At 38.1% G+C, this 14,875-nt stretch overlaps 1 protein-coding gene across 2 annotated transcripts in view; it reads left to right on the top strand.

Annotated features, from left to right (window-relative positions):
• The window catches only part of ttc13 (tetratricopeptide repeat domain 13), a 62,302-nt gene that overhangs the window by 35,574 nt on the left and 11,853 nt on the right, over window positions 1-14,875 (top strand). Inside the window, exons 12-18 of one of the 2 annotated variants that reach the window (XM_060830807.1) lie at window positions 1,005-1,161; window positions 2,173-2,303; window positions 5,354-5,486; window positions 7,432-7,524; window positions 9,639-9,722; window positions 11,892-11,976; window positions 13,441-13,547. In XM_060830807.1, coding sequence (XP_060686790.1) covers window positions 1,005-1,161; window positions 2,173-2,303; window positions 5,354-5,486; window positions 7,432-7,524; window positions 9,639-9,722; window positions 11,892-11,976; window positions 13,441-13,547 — 790 coding nt within the window. Of the gene's footprint in view, window positions 1-1,004; window positions 1,162-2,172; window positions 2,304-5,353; window positions 5,487-7,431; window positions 7,525-9,638; window positions 9,723-11,891; window positions 11,977-13,437; window positions 13,548-14,875 lie in introns of both variants that reach the window. The other variant, XM_060830806.1, reaches the window with a different exon arrangement.

Genomic DNA, 14,875 nt, shown 5'->3' with positions numbered 1-14,875 from the left:
CATGAAAACATTTTTTTAAACACAGCAAGTAGTTAAAGTCTGGAATGCAGCATCACTGTATGGTGGAGGCAGATTCAATGCTTGCTTTCAAAAGAGAACTTGATTAACAACTGAAGAAAATTTACAAGATTCTAGGAACAGGACCAATCAAGTTATGGACAACCAGTTTAACTACTGTTTCTCTATCGAATTGCTGATCGTGTGCAGAAAAACAACTGTCTAGTTTCATTTTCAAATATTCCTCACCCATCACTATTTGCTGGAAGTTGAATATTAAGTTACAGACAATAAATTAGGTTCCAGTGTAGAGAAGCTGCGAATGTTAATTTTGACTGCATATGTTATGCCCTTCTGCTTTTCTCAATTCTGGTTCTTTATTTCCTTAATAGTTTCTGCAAGCGCTTTGTGAACTCCTTCTCCTCAAAGCATATTTTCATAGCTATCAGTTGCCTTTTTATCACAGGTTTTGTATGAGCATTGGCACATTAATTCCCTACAAGGATTGTTTGATAGCTGTCAAAAAGAGGTACCTTAGTGGATTTCCTTTTATTTTAGTAATAGGACGAGAACTGTTGAGCCTCTACTAGTTTCACCATAGCTGTGATTGTCTCTGATTTTTGCCACTTTCTCCTTAAAATGAATATTTAGTTTCTATTTGATTTTTTTTTCCATACAGCGATGCAGCTGATTTCACCTTGCCCTGTGTGAAAACCTACTCATTCATAAAATCATAGGCTAGTTCACCACTAGAAGCAGCTGTTCAGTCCCTCAATGTGTGCATGTTGCAGTGTGTTGGAACTCCAACATGTGTTGTCAAGATTATCACCTCAGTTCAGCTCCATGTGTGGGTGACACAGATTTTGAGGCTTATACTCAAACATTTCAGCAAAGCTAGTTACAACATTTTGGAGACTTCTTTCGGTAGAAATGAATGGACTGGAATTTTAGATACTCTTGAGTAAATGTGGATGCTATTCTAAGCACTGTTGCTTAACCTTTTTTAGAATATTCACGTTACTTACATGCACATCTTGACCTGCCGGTGACGGAGTATAACATAGACATTGACCTTCCTGGAAATTTCAAGGATCACTGGGCCAAGAATCTTCCCTTTCTTATAGAAGACTATGAAGAACAACCAGGATTACAACCTCACATAAAGTGAGTTTTAACACTGCTGTCTAATATTGTCAAGCCATTGATTATCATCTTTCATAGTTTGATTTTTATTAGGAGAAGTAGTGAAGCATCTCAGATCGAGCAGTATCTGTGGAGAGAGAAACAGATACTCAGAACCATGTTTTGAAGAAGAGTCGTGCCCAAATGAAGCATTAGCTCTATTGCTTTATCCACAGATGCTGTGGGCCTGTTGAATTTCTCCAGCATTCACTTTTTTTTTTGTTTAGATCTCTCACATCCGCTGTTTTGTTTTATTTGCCACTTGTATTGGGTATGTATGATGCTTCAGGATGAAGGCATTCACAGTACATGTGGGTATCTATTGCAAGAGAGAAACTCTTCAAAGAATGGAATGAAATGTTCAATGCAATATTAAATGATATCAAAGGTATTAAGTTACGGGCATTCAGTATTTGGTTATGGCAAAATTGGAAACTGAGGACATGCAGTTAGGAAGATAAATATAGTCTGAAGAACCTAAGCACGGTCCATTGAGAATAGGAGTTTTTTGGACTTCACATGATTACTTAACGAAATTAACTAGTGCATAATTAAGTTACGAGTGTGTGTTGCTGGGAAAGTCCAGCAGGTCAGGCTGCATCTGAGGAGCAGGATGCTGCTTGACCTGTGCTTTCCCAGCAACACAGTCTCGACTCTGATCTTCAGCATCTGCAGTCCTCGCTTTCTCCAGAATTAGGTTATGTCAATCCAGAGAACTTGGGTTCTAACTGTGTGAATTAAATAAAAAATTATGTTGGCATCCAAATTTATAAAAGGAAAAATTGAGTGTATCTTGTTGCTGGAACTTTAGAATGCTGTTAGTATTTTAGTGAGGTGACTAGAGGGTAAGTAATTTGGGTTATGAGAAAAGAAAGTTAGATTTCCCTTCAAATTATATCAGTCTGTGGTGCTAGTCAAATCATCTATTTTGAATATTGTACTTTTGTACTCTTGCATAAACTAAGTTTGATTGGAAATATTTTTGAATCTTAGGGATGTCCTACCTCAGAACTTTGAAAGCTACAATGTCGAAGTCCAAGAGCTAATTTGCACTGCAGATCGCTTGGGTTCTCTGATGCAGTATGACACACCTGGTTTTCTTCCAAACAAAAGGATACACAGAGGTAAGCTGCAAGATGCTCAGGCTGAGGAAATGTTTTCAGAATGTTCTGGTGTGCACTTTGAGCCATGTTGCATCCCAGTTGAGTACTTGAATCTGCTCCTGGCCATGGAAGATTTTGTGACCATTTTAACATCAGCAATTGGAGCTGTTATTTTTTGTGCTTTGAGGTGTTGAGCAGCTCAACAAAATCATAGCTGATCATCATCATTAAATCCACCTTCCCATATTATCTCCATAATCCTTAATTCCCAAAGTACCCTGTTGTTCAGTCTTGAGTAGATCTAAAATAGTCTGTGTCCTCAATTCGCTGAATATTTAATATCTAAGATTCACAACCCTCCATAGAAGAACATTTTTGTTGGTGCACTCAATGATAGAAACTCAAAATGCTCAGCTATACTTTGTTGGATTAGCATTGCAGCAAGTTTTCATTTAACTTGGATATTCATTGAAAAAGCAAAATCTGTACTGCTAATATTGTATTTGACTGTAAACTCTTGTATTTGACTATAAACTGTTGTTGCAAATTTACCATGTTCTATAAAAAGCTTGAATAGGCCTTTTGGCCCCTCCAGGCTGCTCTGCCATTCAATAAATTGTGACTATTCTGATTTTGACCTCAATTCCACATTGCTAATACCCCCTCAATGCCCTTTACTCCCTTGTCAGTCATAAATCTATCCAATAGGATAAGGTGAGGACTACGTGTATTGGAGATCAGAGTCGAGAGTCTGGTGCTGGAAAAGCACAGCAGGTCAGGCAGCATCTGAGGAGCAGGATAATCGATGAAATCAATGACCTCTCACCTTCTACCCCACCTTCATCTACCTATCACATTCTCAGCCACCTTCTCCACCAACCCCACCCCCCTTCAATTTATCTCATAGCTTCCCCGGCCCACCAGCTCATTCATGATGAAGGGCTTATGCGCAAAACGTTAATTCTCATGCTCCTTGGATGCTGCCTGACCTGGGCTTTCCCAGCACAACACACTCGACTCTGAATCTATCCACCTCTGACATAAAATATTCTGACCCTACCTCCACCATCTCTGCTGAGGAGTGTTCAACAAGTTAGTAACCTTTTGATAGAGAAAGTCTCCTCATCTCAATCTTCAGTGGGAGACTCCATATTTTTAAAATGTGTCCCTCCAGTTCTAGAATCTCTTAATGTAGAAACCGTCCTTTCAGTATTTATTATGTCAAGTTCCCTCAGGACCTTATGTTTCATGCTTGTTGGTCCTCTAAACCAAAATGAACTTGGGCCCAACCTGTTCACTCTTCCCTCATTGGATAACCTCCTCATCTGAGTCATCAGTCAAGTTTTTCTACTGTGAACCATGTTGGTGAGATTAGGGAATATACCACCATTGAGTTTTTATGCTAAAAATGACTCATCATCTCACCTTTTCTTTTAGAGAGGGTATTCTCTTGCAGTCAGATTATTGAGCAGTGATTTGAATGTGTTGCATCTATGTGTACGAACATCTATCCGACTCCAGTAAATAATTGCATGGAATAATGATTGTCAAATGACTATGTTTCACTATAACTGTCCATTTCCATCTAAAGATGGATGTGCAGAAATTCAGTTTGTTCTTTTTAATGCCTGTTGCATTGTGAGGCTTCGTTTAGGAGGTTGAGCCTTGGCTAGAATTTACCACAGCCCCATACTCTTGTATTGATAGCTGTTGACAAGATGAAAACCTGTACATCTGGGTTAAATCAGTTGCAGGCATTGTCCGAAGGTTTTTTCTGAAGCAAGTACTGGCCCTCTAGTGGGACTGCTTGCCAGATTTCATACCGAGCTAACTCCCCACCAGTAACTGTCTCAATAGTTAATGTTGTTCATGTTAAAACTGGTGCTGAGTGGAGTTAAGGCCATCTGCTCATCACTCCACAGGTTGAATTGGTGCTTGAGGCATTACCGGTGGAGAATTTTGTTGATCAGGTTGCCAGGCCATGTGCCCAACCATCTCAATATCTGCCCTCTTTTCTCTCAAGCCCTGTCACCTTAGCATGAAATCCCTCATTAAAAGGAGCATGAAATATGTACAATAACCATCCAGTCTTTGTTTTAAGGTAAACAGTTTGCAGTGTATTTTTCACTATACCCTAATGCACAATGTCATACTCTGCAAGTTGTGAACAGAATATTTTTGCTACACCCATTTTTCTGAACATTTTTGTCTGGCTATGTTTCTAACCATCTATACTTCCAGTAACATTGTTTATTCTGGTACACTTTTAAATACCTGTCTGAGATTGTTTTGACTTAATTTCTGTAATGGTCATAATACTCTAAGTCCAAAAAAATTAATCTTTTGTACCAAATAAAAGTATGTACTTTTTTTCCATTTAATTGGATTTCAACCTGTCATTTTCTTACCAAAGGTCTGACCTCTGAACCTCCATCTGTTCTGTGTTTTAATTCTGTGTGGTTAATAATCCTCCATTAAATGAAAGCAGAGAGAATATATCATTTCTGGTTTACTGTACTTAGATTGTTCAATACAGTTTACAGTGGACATACACCTTTTGAATGTTGTTGTGACAGCAGAAGTTTTTCTTTTTGCATCACAAATCACTGAAACCCATCACAATATAATGGGGAATACACGGTGAACTTCATCTGTGCTCCCAGATTGGATCCATTTTTCACACATTAGCTGATCTCCAAGTTGGGTAACTGCATTTGTGCCTCTGGACAAAGGGGTTGGGGTGAAAGAAATCATTGGATTCCTAATTACTTGAAAATAATCATTGTTAAAATGTATAAATGAGGCACTAAAATCAAGCTTGAATGATAGGGCTTCTACAGTTAGTGTTGCCAACAGTTACCAACATGTCTCAATGGAAAGGGAAAATAATGCTGCACCGCCTGGCGATCCTATCAGTGAATAATGTTAAATGTTAATTTCACATGTGAAAGGTACACAGCAGAGTAGGGTTTAGAACTAAGGAATAAAACACACAATTGAACAAACCTATAATAGTATTTGTAGCAGAAAACACTTTGTTTTAATTTACAACTCTTCTTGTGTCTCTGCAGCTATGGGGCTTGCAACATTAGAAATTATGCAGGTTGTGCAACGAGCATGGTCAAATTCAAAAATTCGTGTGAGTGGCAAAACCAGACTCATGCAGTGGAAGGACATGTTTGATATTGCTGTGAAATGGAGAAGGTAATGGTATAAAGTGGTGAAAGGATTCCAACTGGAAAAGGACTTATACCTGTGTAATCTATTCAACCACAGCATAATTTAGTATTTTCTAAGTTCCTGTAACAAAACAAATCTGTAATTGAATAATTATAGCTGTGAACCATCTTAAAATCTAAAGAGGAATGCACTAACTGAATTTAGTGACCTGTTTTCAGGACGTTGATCAATTTTGGCATAAAATATCACAATTCACAATACAAATACCATCCTTTGACATTGCCAACAATGATGAAAATAGAAATCCTGTTGGTTTGTCTAAGGAAAACTACCTTTTAGCCTTTTATTTTTCAGTGCTGTGCTTCTTGCAGCAATAAGGCCAAAAATTGGATTATGTCTTGGATAAGTACACTTTTAAAGGTTTTGAAAATAAGATTTGCCAAAATGAATACAAAATTCCCTCAAAATGTTCCTCACTTGTTACAACATAGGGTAAACGCTCCTTAATTTAAAACCAGCAAAATGAAAAAATTTATCCCGTGTAGTAATCTGTGAAAATTCGATAGGCCAAGAACTATTTAAAGTAAAAATTAACAACTTTATTTCTTAAAGTATAACAGGGAATAATTAACTAACAACTATTTACAACGCCGTCCTGTAACCTATCACTTACCTTGCCCTTCCACTGTACTAGTCCGATAAAACTCCCAATTAAGATATACAAAAACAAAACATTTTATCTCCAAACCAGGCAGCTTTCGGTTCTTCTATTTGAATCTTCCTGGGTCATCTTTTCTTCTTCTTAGGGATTCTGCTTCAAAGGTTACTAATTGATAAAGGTAACTTTAAGAGAGCTATTTCCCGGGTCGTCTTTTTAGATGCTGGTAGCTGGGCAGTTCTCGTCTCAACTGTTCAATTTTCCCCAGTCTTATACTCCCAAAGCATTAGATGGTGTTATTGGCTTTTAAGATTGTCAATATACTAAATTCAAACTGGATTGGAATTTGGTATTTTTTTGGGGGTATAATTTAAATTGATTCGCCTAATTTGAATCTGTTTTGTCATTTCCAGGCAATCAGCTAATTTAGCTTTCAACCAAGTGTTACATTGTTACCTTATTGAGAACACTTGGTGCTATGTCAGGTAGCTCTACCAGCTTTTAACTCTCTTAAAGGTACAGAACATCCACATCTTCTCAACACACTGATAAGGTATTCTACAAAACTGCAGAATGGTTTTGCTGATGTTTCTGCAATGACCTGTTTGTGGATAGCAGTCTGAGCCAAAACGTCCAGAATTCCCAAAGTTTGCTTTGTGATCCACTATATTAGCAGGTGGAAAGTGTGGTAGTTACACGAGTTCAGTAAGAAAGGCATCAGTAAATTGATTGGTACTATAGAAATACAGAAAAACATTCCTTACCTTCCTGCTGCATATTGCTACTGAGTGATACCAGAGGTTAAAACCTGTCGATGGTGGATGAGGACTTGATTGAGCTTTGATGTGATGATCCTCATGGCATCTATAGCATACTACCCATCTTTTCAAATGAAGAATATTTTTCAAAAATACTGGTGTTCATGTTACCTTCCATTGCAGCAGATATTGTTTTCAGGAGGAGATGATGAATAATTTAATTTCACTGTAAGGTAAGTAAGTAACTGCCATCACCAGGTTCATTTGTTTCTAATGTTGCTTTAATGCTGTCTTTTCCTAAATTCTTTCAAATTTAAGGTTATGTTGAACTCCACATCATACTTGGTTCATGCTAGGAATTCTTCAGTTCCTTATTTGTATTGCCAATTGTATAGAATTTTTGTATCTATATGAAGAGAAACCATCTTTTGCTGGTGTAGTTGCTAGTGTTAGCTAATTTGGCTATAGAAAGTTCCAGCAAAACTGGCAGTGTTAAACCAAGTTTTTCTAAGCCGTTCACTTCTGGAGTGATTTTCTTTATGTTTAACTGTAGAATTGCCGATCCTGATCAACCAGTACTATGGTTAGACCAGATGCCAGCCCAGAGTTTGAGCCGAGGCTTCAATAATCATATAAACCTCATCAGGTAAACCTTAAGTTTGACAAAACAACTGAAATCGATTGCTTCAAATCATGCAAGTTTTGAACTCTGTTTTTGAGAATTACTAATTCATTTCATTTTCTGTAACCTATTTTGGTTTTATTTTCTAAATGAAAATTTACTTCCTCACCCTGACCTCATCCTCACCTACGCTGGCATGTAAGGTTAAAGCAAAGATCACTTAGTTTAATAGTAAAAAGGTTTCCCATTCATGGAGATCCTGCGGAAAAACATGCATTGATATAGTTCCATGCAACGCCTTAAGATGTACCAAAATGCTTCACAGCCAACTAAGTATTTTGGAGTTGTGCCGGGAAGGTGTGGTCAATCTGAGCACCGCAAGTTTCCAAAGTAGCAGTAAAACAAATGACCAGACCGTTGGTGATATTTGTTGAAGATAAATGCTGGCCATTATACCAAAGGGAGTTGCTCAGCACTTTGAGACCCTCCTGACAAGGCAGCTGAGATTTTGGTCTTCGTCATATCCAAAAGGTGCTGCCTTCACAAATGGAACAGCCTCTGGATTAGGACGTAATCTTCTGACTCAAATGCGAGTGTTACTGTTAAGCCAAGGTCATTGCTTTACCCTGGGTATACATTAGGGGAGTGCTATTTTTCTTCTGTGATGCTTCACTTATTGTATACAGTTCTGGTCACGACATTGCCAAAAGGATGTCAGTGCTTTGGAGAGGGTACAGAAAAGGTTATCCAGGATGTTGCCTTGTATAGGGGATTTTAGCAATAAAGTAAGGTTGGATAGACTGGGTTTGTTTTCACTGAAACACAGGAGGTTCAGTGGCGATCTGACAGAAGTTCACAAGATTATGAATGGCATGGATGGAGTGGAAAGTATGAGGCTTTTCCCAGGATGGAGCAGTCAATTACTAAGGGACCCGGGTTGAAGGTGCAGGGGCAATGTTTTAAAAAAAGATGTGCAAGACAAGTTTTTCACACCAAGGGTAGTGTGTGCCTGGAATGCCCTGCCAGAGGAGTTGGCAGAAGCAGACACAACAGCAGTATTCAAGAAACGTCTGGCCGAATATGTGAATAGGAAAGGAATAGAGGGATATGGGTTTGTAAGTGAAGGCAGTTTTAGTGTGGGACGTCAAAATATGTTGGTGCGGGCTTGGAGGACTGAAAGGCCTGCTCCAGCGCTGTTTTGTTCTTTGTTTTTAGTGAATTTCAGGACTTTGGAATATTCCTCTGAGGTCTGTGCAGCAGGAGAGTGGAGTTGACAATGGGAACATTGGTGTGGAGAGATGTTAACTGGTGAAACTTTTTGCATATTGCTGCTTTTTGTTGGTTCAGAAATGGGTTGACTTGTAGTATATTTACCTTCTCTCCCAGTTTTCCCTTAATTTATTAATCTTGTATGTTTGTGTTGGAAGAGCTGATGGAAAGAGGGGGTGATGTATTATTGTTCTTGGAAAAGAAATATTCATTCTTTGAGCCATCTGTTGCTGTAGCTTCTGTGTTCACTAAAGCAAAGTCTCCTGACTCTGCCATTTGGGTCACATATAGTCCACAGTATGACCATTGAAGCCGAGTCTATTCGGTGTTATTGATTTTTTTTCTTGTTTGTGGTTTGTTTAAGTTATGTGAGTCTGAAGGTTTGGAAATAGTTGTTAATGCAATTCTCTGGGTGGGGGGAAAGTCCTAAATCTGAAGGTCAAGATCAGTGAGGACCAGCAACCACAACTGTGCCTGAGAATAGGGGCATTGATTTAAAATTGTGTGAAGTGTGTGCACCTATATGACCCATGAAAGTACAAATCCCCAAATGATTGGTATTAATCAGCTTGCACCATTGATAAAGCACAGTTTTGCTGCTATGATGTTCCACTACAGTATGGGAGATTTGGGATGAGATGGAATTAATGTTAATCAGGCAGAGGTAGAGAAAATTTAAGATAAGTGTACTACGTGTACACCACATAATGGGAGCAGATCTTCTTGCCCTCTCGGTCCTCTTAACATATGGATTTGATGTAATTGTCTATTTACTGGTTTTATACACCCTCAGCTGAAGTTTTGAATCTCTTGTATTCTGTTAATCCTAATCCTATCAACAGTGAATAATTATGTTCTCTCTTCCTTAGGGGTCAAATAATTAACATGCGATACTTGGCATATTTCGACAAAATACTGAACTTTATAAAAGACAGAATTCTTGTTTATCATGGGTAATTCACTTTTTTTTTAAAAAAAAGTCTTGCTGGACAATTTGAATTGTCTGCTAACCTTCCATGCTATGTTACCCTTTTAATCAAAGGAACGACTTTAACATCCTTATTTCAAAAATACTGTGCATTTGAAGAGATTTTGCAACTACACTGGATAGAGTCATAAAGTCAAAGTCAAATGTACAGCATAGAAACAAACCCTTCAGTCCAACTCGTCCATCCCAACCAAATCTCGTCCCATTTGCCAGCACTTGGCCCAAATTCCTCTAAGGCCTTCCTATTGATATCCCCATGCCTTTTTAAATGCTGTACCAGCCTTCACCACTTCCTCTGACAGCTCATTCAATACACACACCAACCTCTGCATGAAAAATTTGATCCAGCTCCCTTTTGTATCTTTCCCCTCTCACTTTAAACCTATGCCCTCTAGTTCTGGACTTGCCCACCCCAGGGAAAAGACTTTGTCTATTTACCCTACCCATGCCCCTCATGATTTTATAATCCTCTGTATAATCACCCCTCAGCCTCCAGGGCAAACAGCCCCAGCCTATTCAGCCTCTCCCGATAGCTCAAATCCTCCAACCCTGGCAATATCCTTGTAAATCTTTTCTGAACCCTTTCCAGTTTCACAACATCCTTCCAATAGGAAGGAGACCAGAATTGCATGCAATATTCCAAAAGTGGCCCAACCAAAGTCCTGCACAGCTGCAACATAACCTTACAACTGCTAAACTCAATACTCTGACCAATAAAGGAAAGCATACCAAACACCACCTTCACTATCCTATCTACCTGCGACTCCACTTTCATGGAATGATGAATCTGCACTTCAAGGTCTCTTTGCTCAGCAACACTCCCCAGGACCTTATTAAGTGTATAAGTCCTGCTCTGATTTGGTTTTACAAATGCAGCACCTCAGTTATCCAAATTAAACTCCATCTGCCACTGCTCAGCCCATTGGCCGACCTGATCAAGATCCCTGTTTCTATTCACAGTGCAATATGTTGAGTGGCAACTCTATTCAATGCTTATTTATTTTGACCACTTTTGTAAGCATTGGAGGAGGTAGGGCAGCAATTTCAAATGTTAGAATTCCTGTGAAGAGCAATAACTAGGTAAGAGGTTTTAATTCCTTGCGGTTGACTAAGAGCATCACTTAGTGTGATTTTAAGATTTTTACTGCAACAAACAAACTAAAAGCGAAATTGACTAATGCTATTTAGTAGGCAACTAACACTATCAACAACAGAAAAGATATTCCCACTTATAACACAATTGAACATTTTGTCCCCAAGTTGTATCCCACAGCTTTTATTCTACAGGAATGAGACTAACATCACTCCCAGTTTTCCAAGAGTGCACTTCTTCCCAAATTGTAAAGTTCTAGTCTCAAATGATTATCAGAAGGCACTTCTGAGAAGAGGAGGAGTCCCAAACCATATAGTAGCAGTAAGCTCTGCTCTGGTGATTGTTTCTCCTCCACCCTCCCAAGCAATGCCAGGATATATCTTTGTGATTCCATGGGTTGCATCTCTTTGACCAGAGACTGTCTCTTCTCCTGAATTTCTGTTTGATGAGTCAGAGAGAACTCTCAGCCGTATTCTCTCTGCTGCTCATATAGTGGCAGCCTTTTGAGTCTTTTTCTTCTTTATTTTCCTTTTTTGGCAAAAAAACTTGAAGATTGAAATACCATCCACAGTTAATTCAGTTGGGTTTAGTTTTATTGACAGATGTGAGTGTTTTATACTTTTCTCCCAGCAGGTCTTTCCCTTGTCCTCTCTGTATTTGTGGTAACAAGGCACCTAGGCTTGATGTCAGGCAGATTTGAAGAGCATCACATGACTTTATTATTTTTTTCCTACTTGGAATTAGAGAGACAATCACGTTACATTATCATTCTCAAAAAAGATTTTCCAATCATAACACAAGCTTCCTGTAAGCTGGAGGCTTGACAGCAAGGGATGAAGTTTTTATTGTGGATGTTTGCTCAAATGGTATGTGACAGGATTGATGGACCAGGTAGTCTTTCCCTGTTCTGTAATTTTGTATGCTTGTAGTTTTTCACATTTTATTATGAAAAGATATAAGAGAAATGAGATATAGATGACTTCATTTATAATTAAGAGACCTTTCTAAAAATGAAAGTAACCTTTCCCTCCTCTCCTCCAGTGCTAATAATCCCAAAGGTCTTCCTGAAGTGAGAGATGCCCTGGAGAAAGTGAAAAAAATTGAAGACCTCCTTCCAATTATGAAAGTAAATTCACCAAAGAAACACTTTTTCACATTATGAAAGTATAATTGTATTATTGCTTCAGAGCTGGTGTCACTAGTTGATTTTAAGATTGCATTTCAGTTCCAACCAGGTTTGAATGAACCTCTGCAGGCAAGATGAGTGATGTTTTAATACTGGATGCTGCTGACCCTATCGGATTTCATGAACCGTATCTAAGAGCGCAAATGCTTAGATACAGCAGGACCTATGAGTCTGCTGTTGGGATAAGGGAGTGGATTTCCAAGTAGTCATTTGGCAGTACAGAATTTGAGTATTGCTGAAAAAAAATGTTGTTTTGGTACTTAAGGATATTTGCAAAAAAACCAATGTACAACATGTTTCAATTCACTTGCCAACCAGATACCAGATTTTCTCATACTAGATAAAATATTGTTCCCATTTTAACTTGATATTTCATGTGAATGTCTTGATGAGAGCATGGTGAAAAACTTCACAGACTGTTCTTTTTAAGCAATGTATAAGTAGATTTGGTGGTGTAAATGCTCATGTTCTAGAATCTGAAAATGGGACAACACCAGTATAAATTCAACTCTTAACACAGTGACCTACCTGAATTGGCACCTACCTGATTGCATGAAATTTTTTTCTGACTTTTCCTAACTTTTCAAAAAAAACCCTCAAAATTGGTAATTTGGGTATAGAAGTTAGATCAAATGAGGGTGAAGAGAAAACATTACATTTCTAATTTGTATTAGTTGATAGCCCAGGGAGATTCTTAAAGAATTGTCTTTCCAGTAATCTCAAATTGTGAGGAGATGAAGCTTATTATTTGCTAAAATTTTGCCAAACAGCATCATAGAGTACAGAAATAGTCTATCTTTGGATACACCATGGCCTCTTCTGTAAATCTTTAATGTGTCAACATGGTTTGATCAACTGGTAACACTACAGCAATGTGACAAATTCATGTGATTCTGTACCATGCTAGACATGGGAATTTACTGCATGAGGTACTGGGAGCTTTCTCCTTTTGGTAACCAATGTCTAGGGAATTTAAGGTTCTTTGTATGAGAATGTAAACATATATTTGAAAGGGGACATAGTTTCAGAAGTAAGGATCAATCATTTTAGACTGAGCAGAGAAATTTCTTTGCTTAGGGTTGTGAATCTTTGGAATCACCTGCCCCAGAGGGTTGTGATTGTTCCATCATTGAGTATTCTTGAGCCCAATATCAATATAGATGTTTGGTGTCATTGGATTTGGGGAGCGGGTGAGAAAGTGAAGTTGAACCAGAACATGAGCTATGATGATATTGAATGATGAAAATGGTTTGAGAGACCGTGTGGACGACTTAGTACTTCTGACATGGAGTTTACTGGGGAGGAGGGAAGGAATTCCTTGGAAGATACAGATTTGTAAATTTTAGAGGCAATTTGTTAAAATTACCATGGGTAATTTTCATTATTTTCTTTGTTTGGAAGCAGTTCAACAGCAAAACTCGGGATGGGTTCACTGTAAACACAAAAGTACCCAGTTTAAAACATCAAGGGAAAGAGTATGATGGATTCACCATCACAATAACAGGTGACAGGTAGGTTGACCACTACACAGTTGGATAACTAAGGTTTGATTTTGGTTCAACTTGTAATTGTCATTGAATAGGAATAACCTGTTTATAAAGACATAAGGCAAGAAAATAAAGATATCAAAAGGACAGTGATGCAATAAGATGGAAGAGTCCATGTATTAGATGAATAAACTTTGATGGAATAAATGGCATTTTGTCATCTCTGAGCAATGTCTTAGTGATCAAAGGAGTGAGCCATTGAGACCTGGGTTAAATAAATGCAACTGGACTGGTGGAGAAATGACCCATACTTTTCTGTCGGTAACATGTTTTTGGCCAGTCTTAACCCAATTCTTAATGTGCAGTACTCTCCCAAGTTCTTCACAGATTGGCATGATTCCTCATAATATAAGGATGAGAAAGCTGGTGCAGAGAATGTAGGTGTCAGTCTAATGAAGAGGTGTGTACATTTTTGGGGTTAGGTTGGAGGTACATTGTTGTAGGATACATCTTCACATTCTGTGATGAAAGTTGTGTAATTTATATCTGTTAATATTTTCAGAATTTTGATTTCAAAATAGAGGCACATTTGTATTGGTATTTCTGTGAAGGGTTTTTTTTCAAAGAAACAAAGTCAGAGTGTCCTTTCTGGAACAGTGACTAAATACAGCATTTTGTCAGATGTCAGGTGACTGCATGCCCCTGTGGTGTTAATGGAAAGATGTTTGTATGACTGGCTTCTGACAGTAGATTAAAATTTCAAGGTAATAACTTTGTTTTCAAAGGATTGAGCAAGTTTTGTAAATCATTCAGAAAACACCAGTGCTGGGTTTAAAAACTAATTTAGTTTCTCTCCTAAGAGGAGTTCAGGGAACAAGTCATCTCAGCAGAAGGGTTCAGCCTGTGGAACCCAAATCGGGGAAACTGGCTTGAAATCTGGAGATTATGACAACTGAGAAAATGTTGACTCAGAACTGTGAGAAGTTCTTTTCGGCAGACTTGTAAAGTACTCATTAAATTCATGTCTGAAGTCTATAGCAAAGAAACAGTAAGGGGTCATTTAAGTAGGAACCCTGAAGAGTTGAGATTTGGGTCCAAATTTTGTAGACTGAAGTGTCATGGAGGTGTCAGGAAATAAATGAAATGTTGTTTTGCTGTGTGATTTAAGATCATTCTGTCTGCGTTGTATGTTTACATAACTTTTTGTTTAATAATTTCTTCTGTGTAGTTAAAGAAAATCTGCAGTCTCGTGAAAATGTTTCTATGACTAATCACCACATTAACTAAACAAAAGATCTGTTAAGTCAAGTTTCAATCCTGGATCTGACTCGGTCAATAGCACTATTAGCTGG

Source organism: Hemiscyllium ocellatum, chromosome 10 (genome assembly GCF_020745735.1).
Source record: "Hemiscyllium ocellatum isolate sHemOce1 chromosome 10, sHemOce1.pat.X.cur, whole genome shotgun sequence".
Classification (NCBI taxonomy): Eukaryota; Metazoa; Chordata; class Chondrichthyes; order Orectolobiformes; family Hemiscylliidae; genus Hemiscyllium; species Hemiscyllium ocellatum.
The sequence above is the reverse complement of the archived record's forward strand: the minus strand, read 5'-3'. Positions and strand labels throughout refer to the sequence as shown.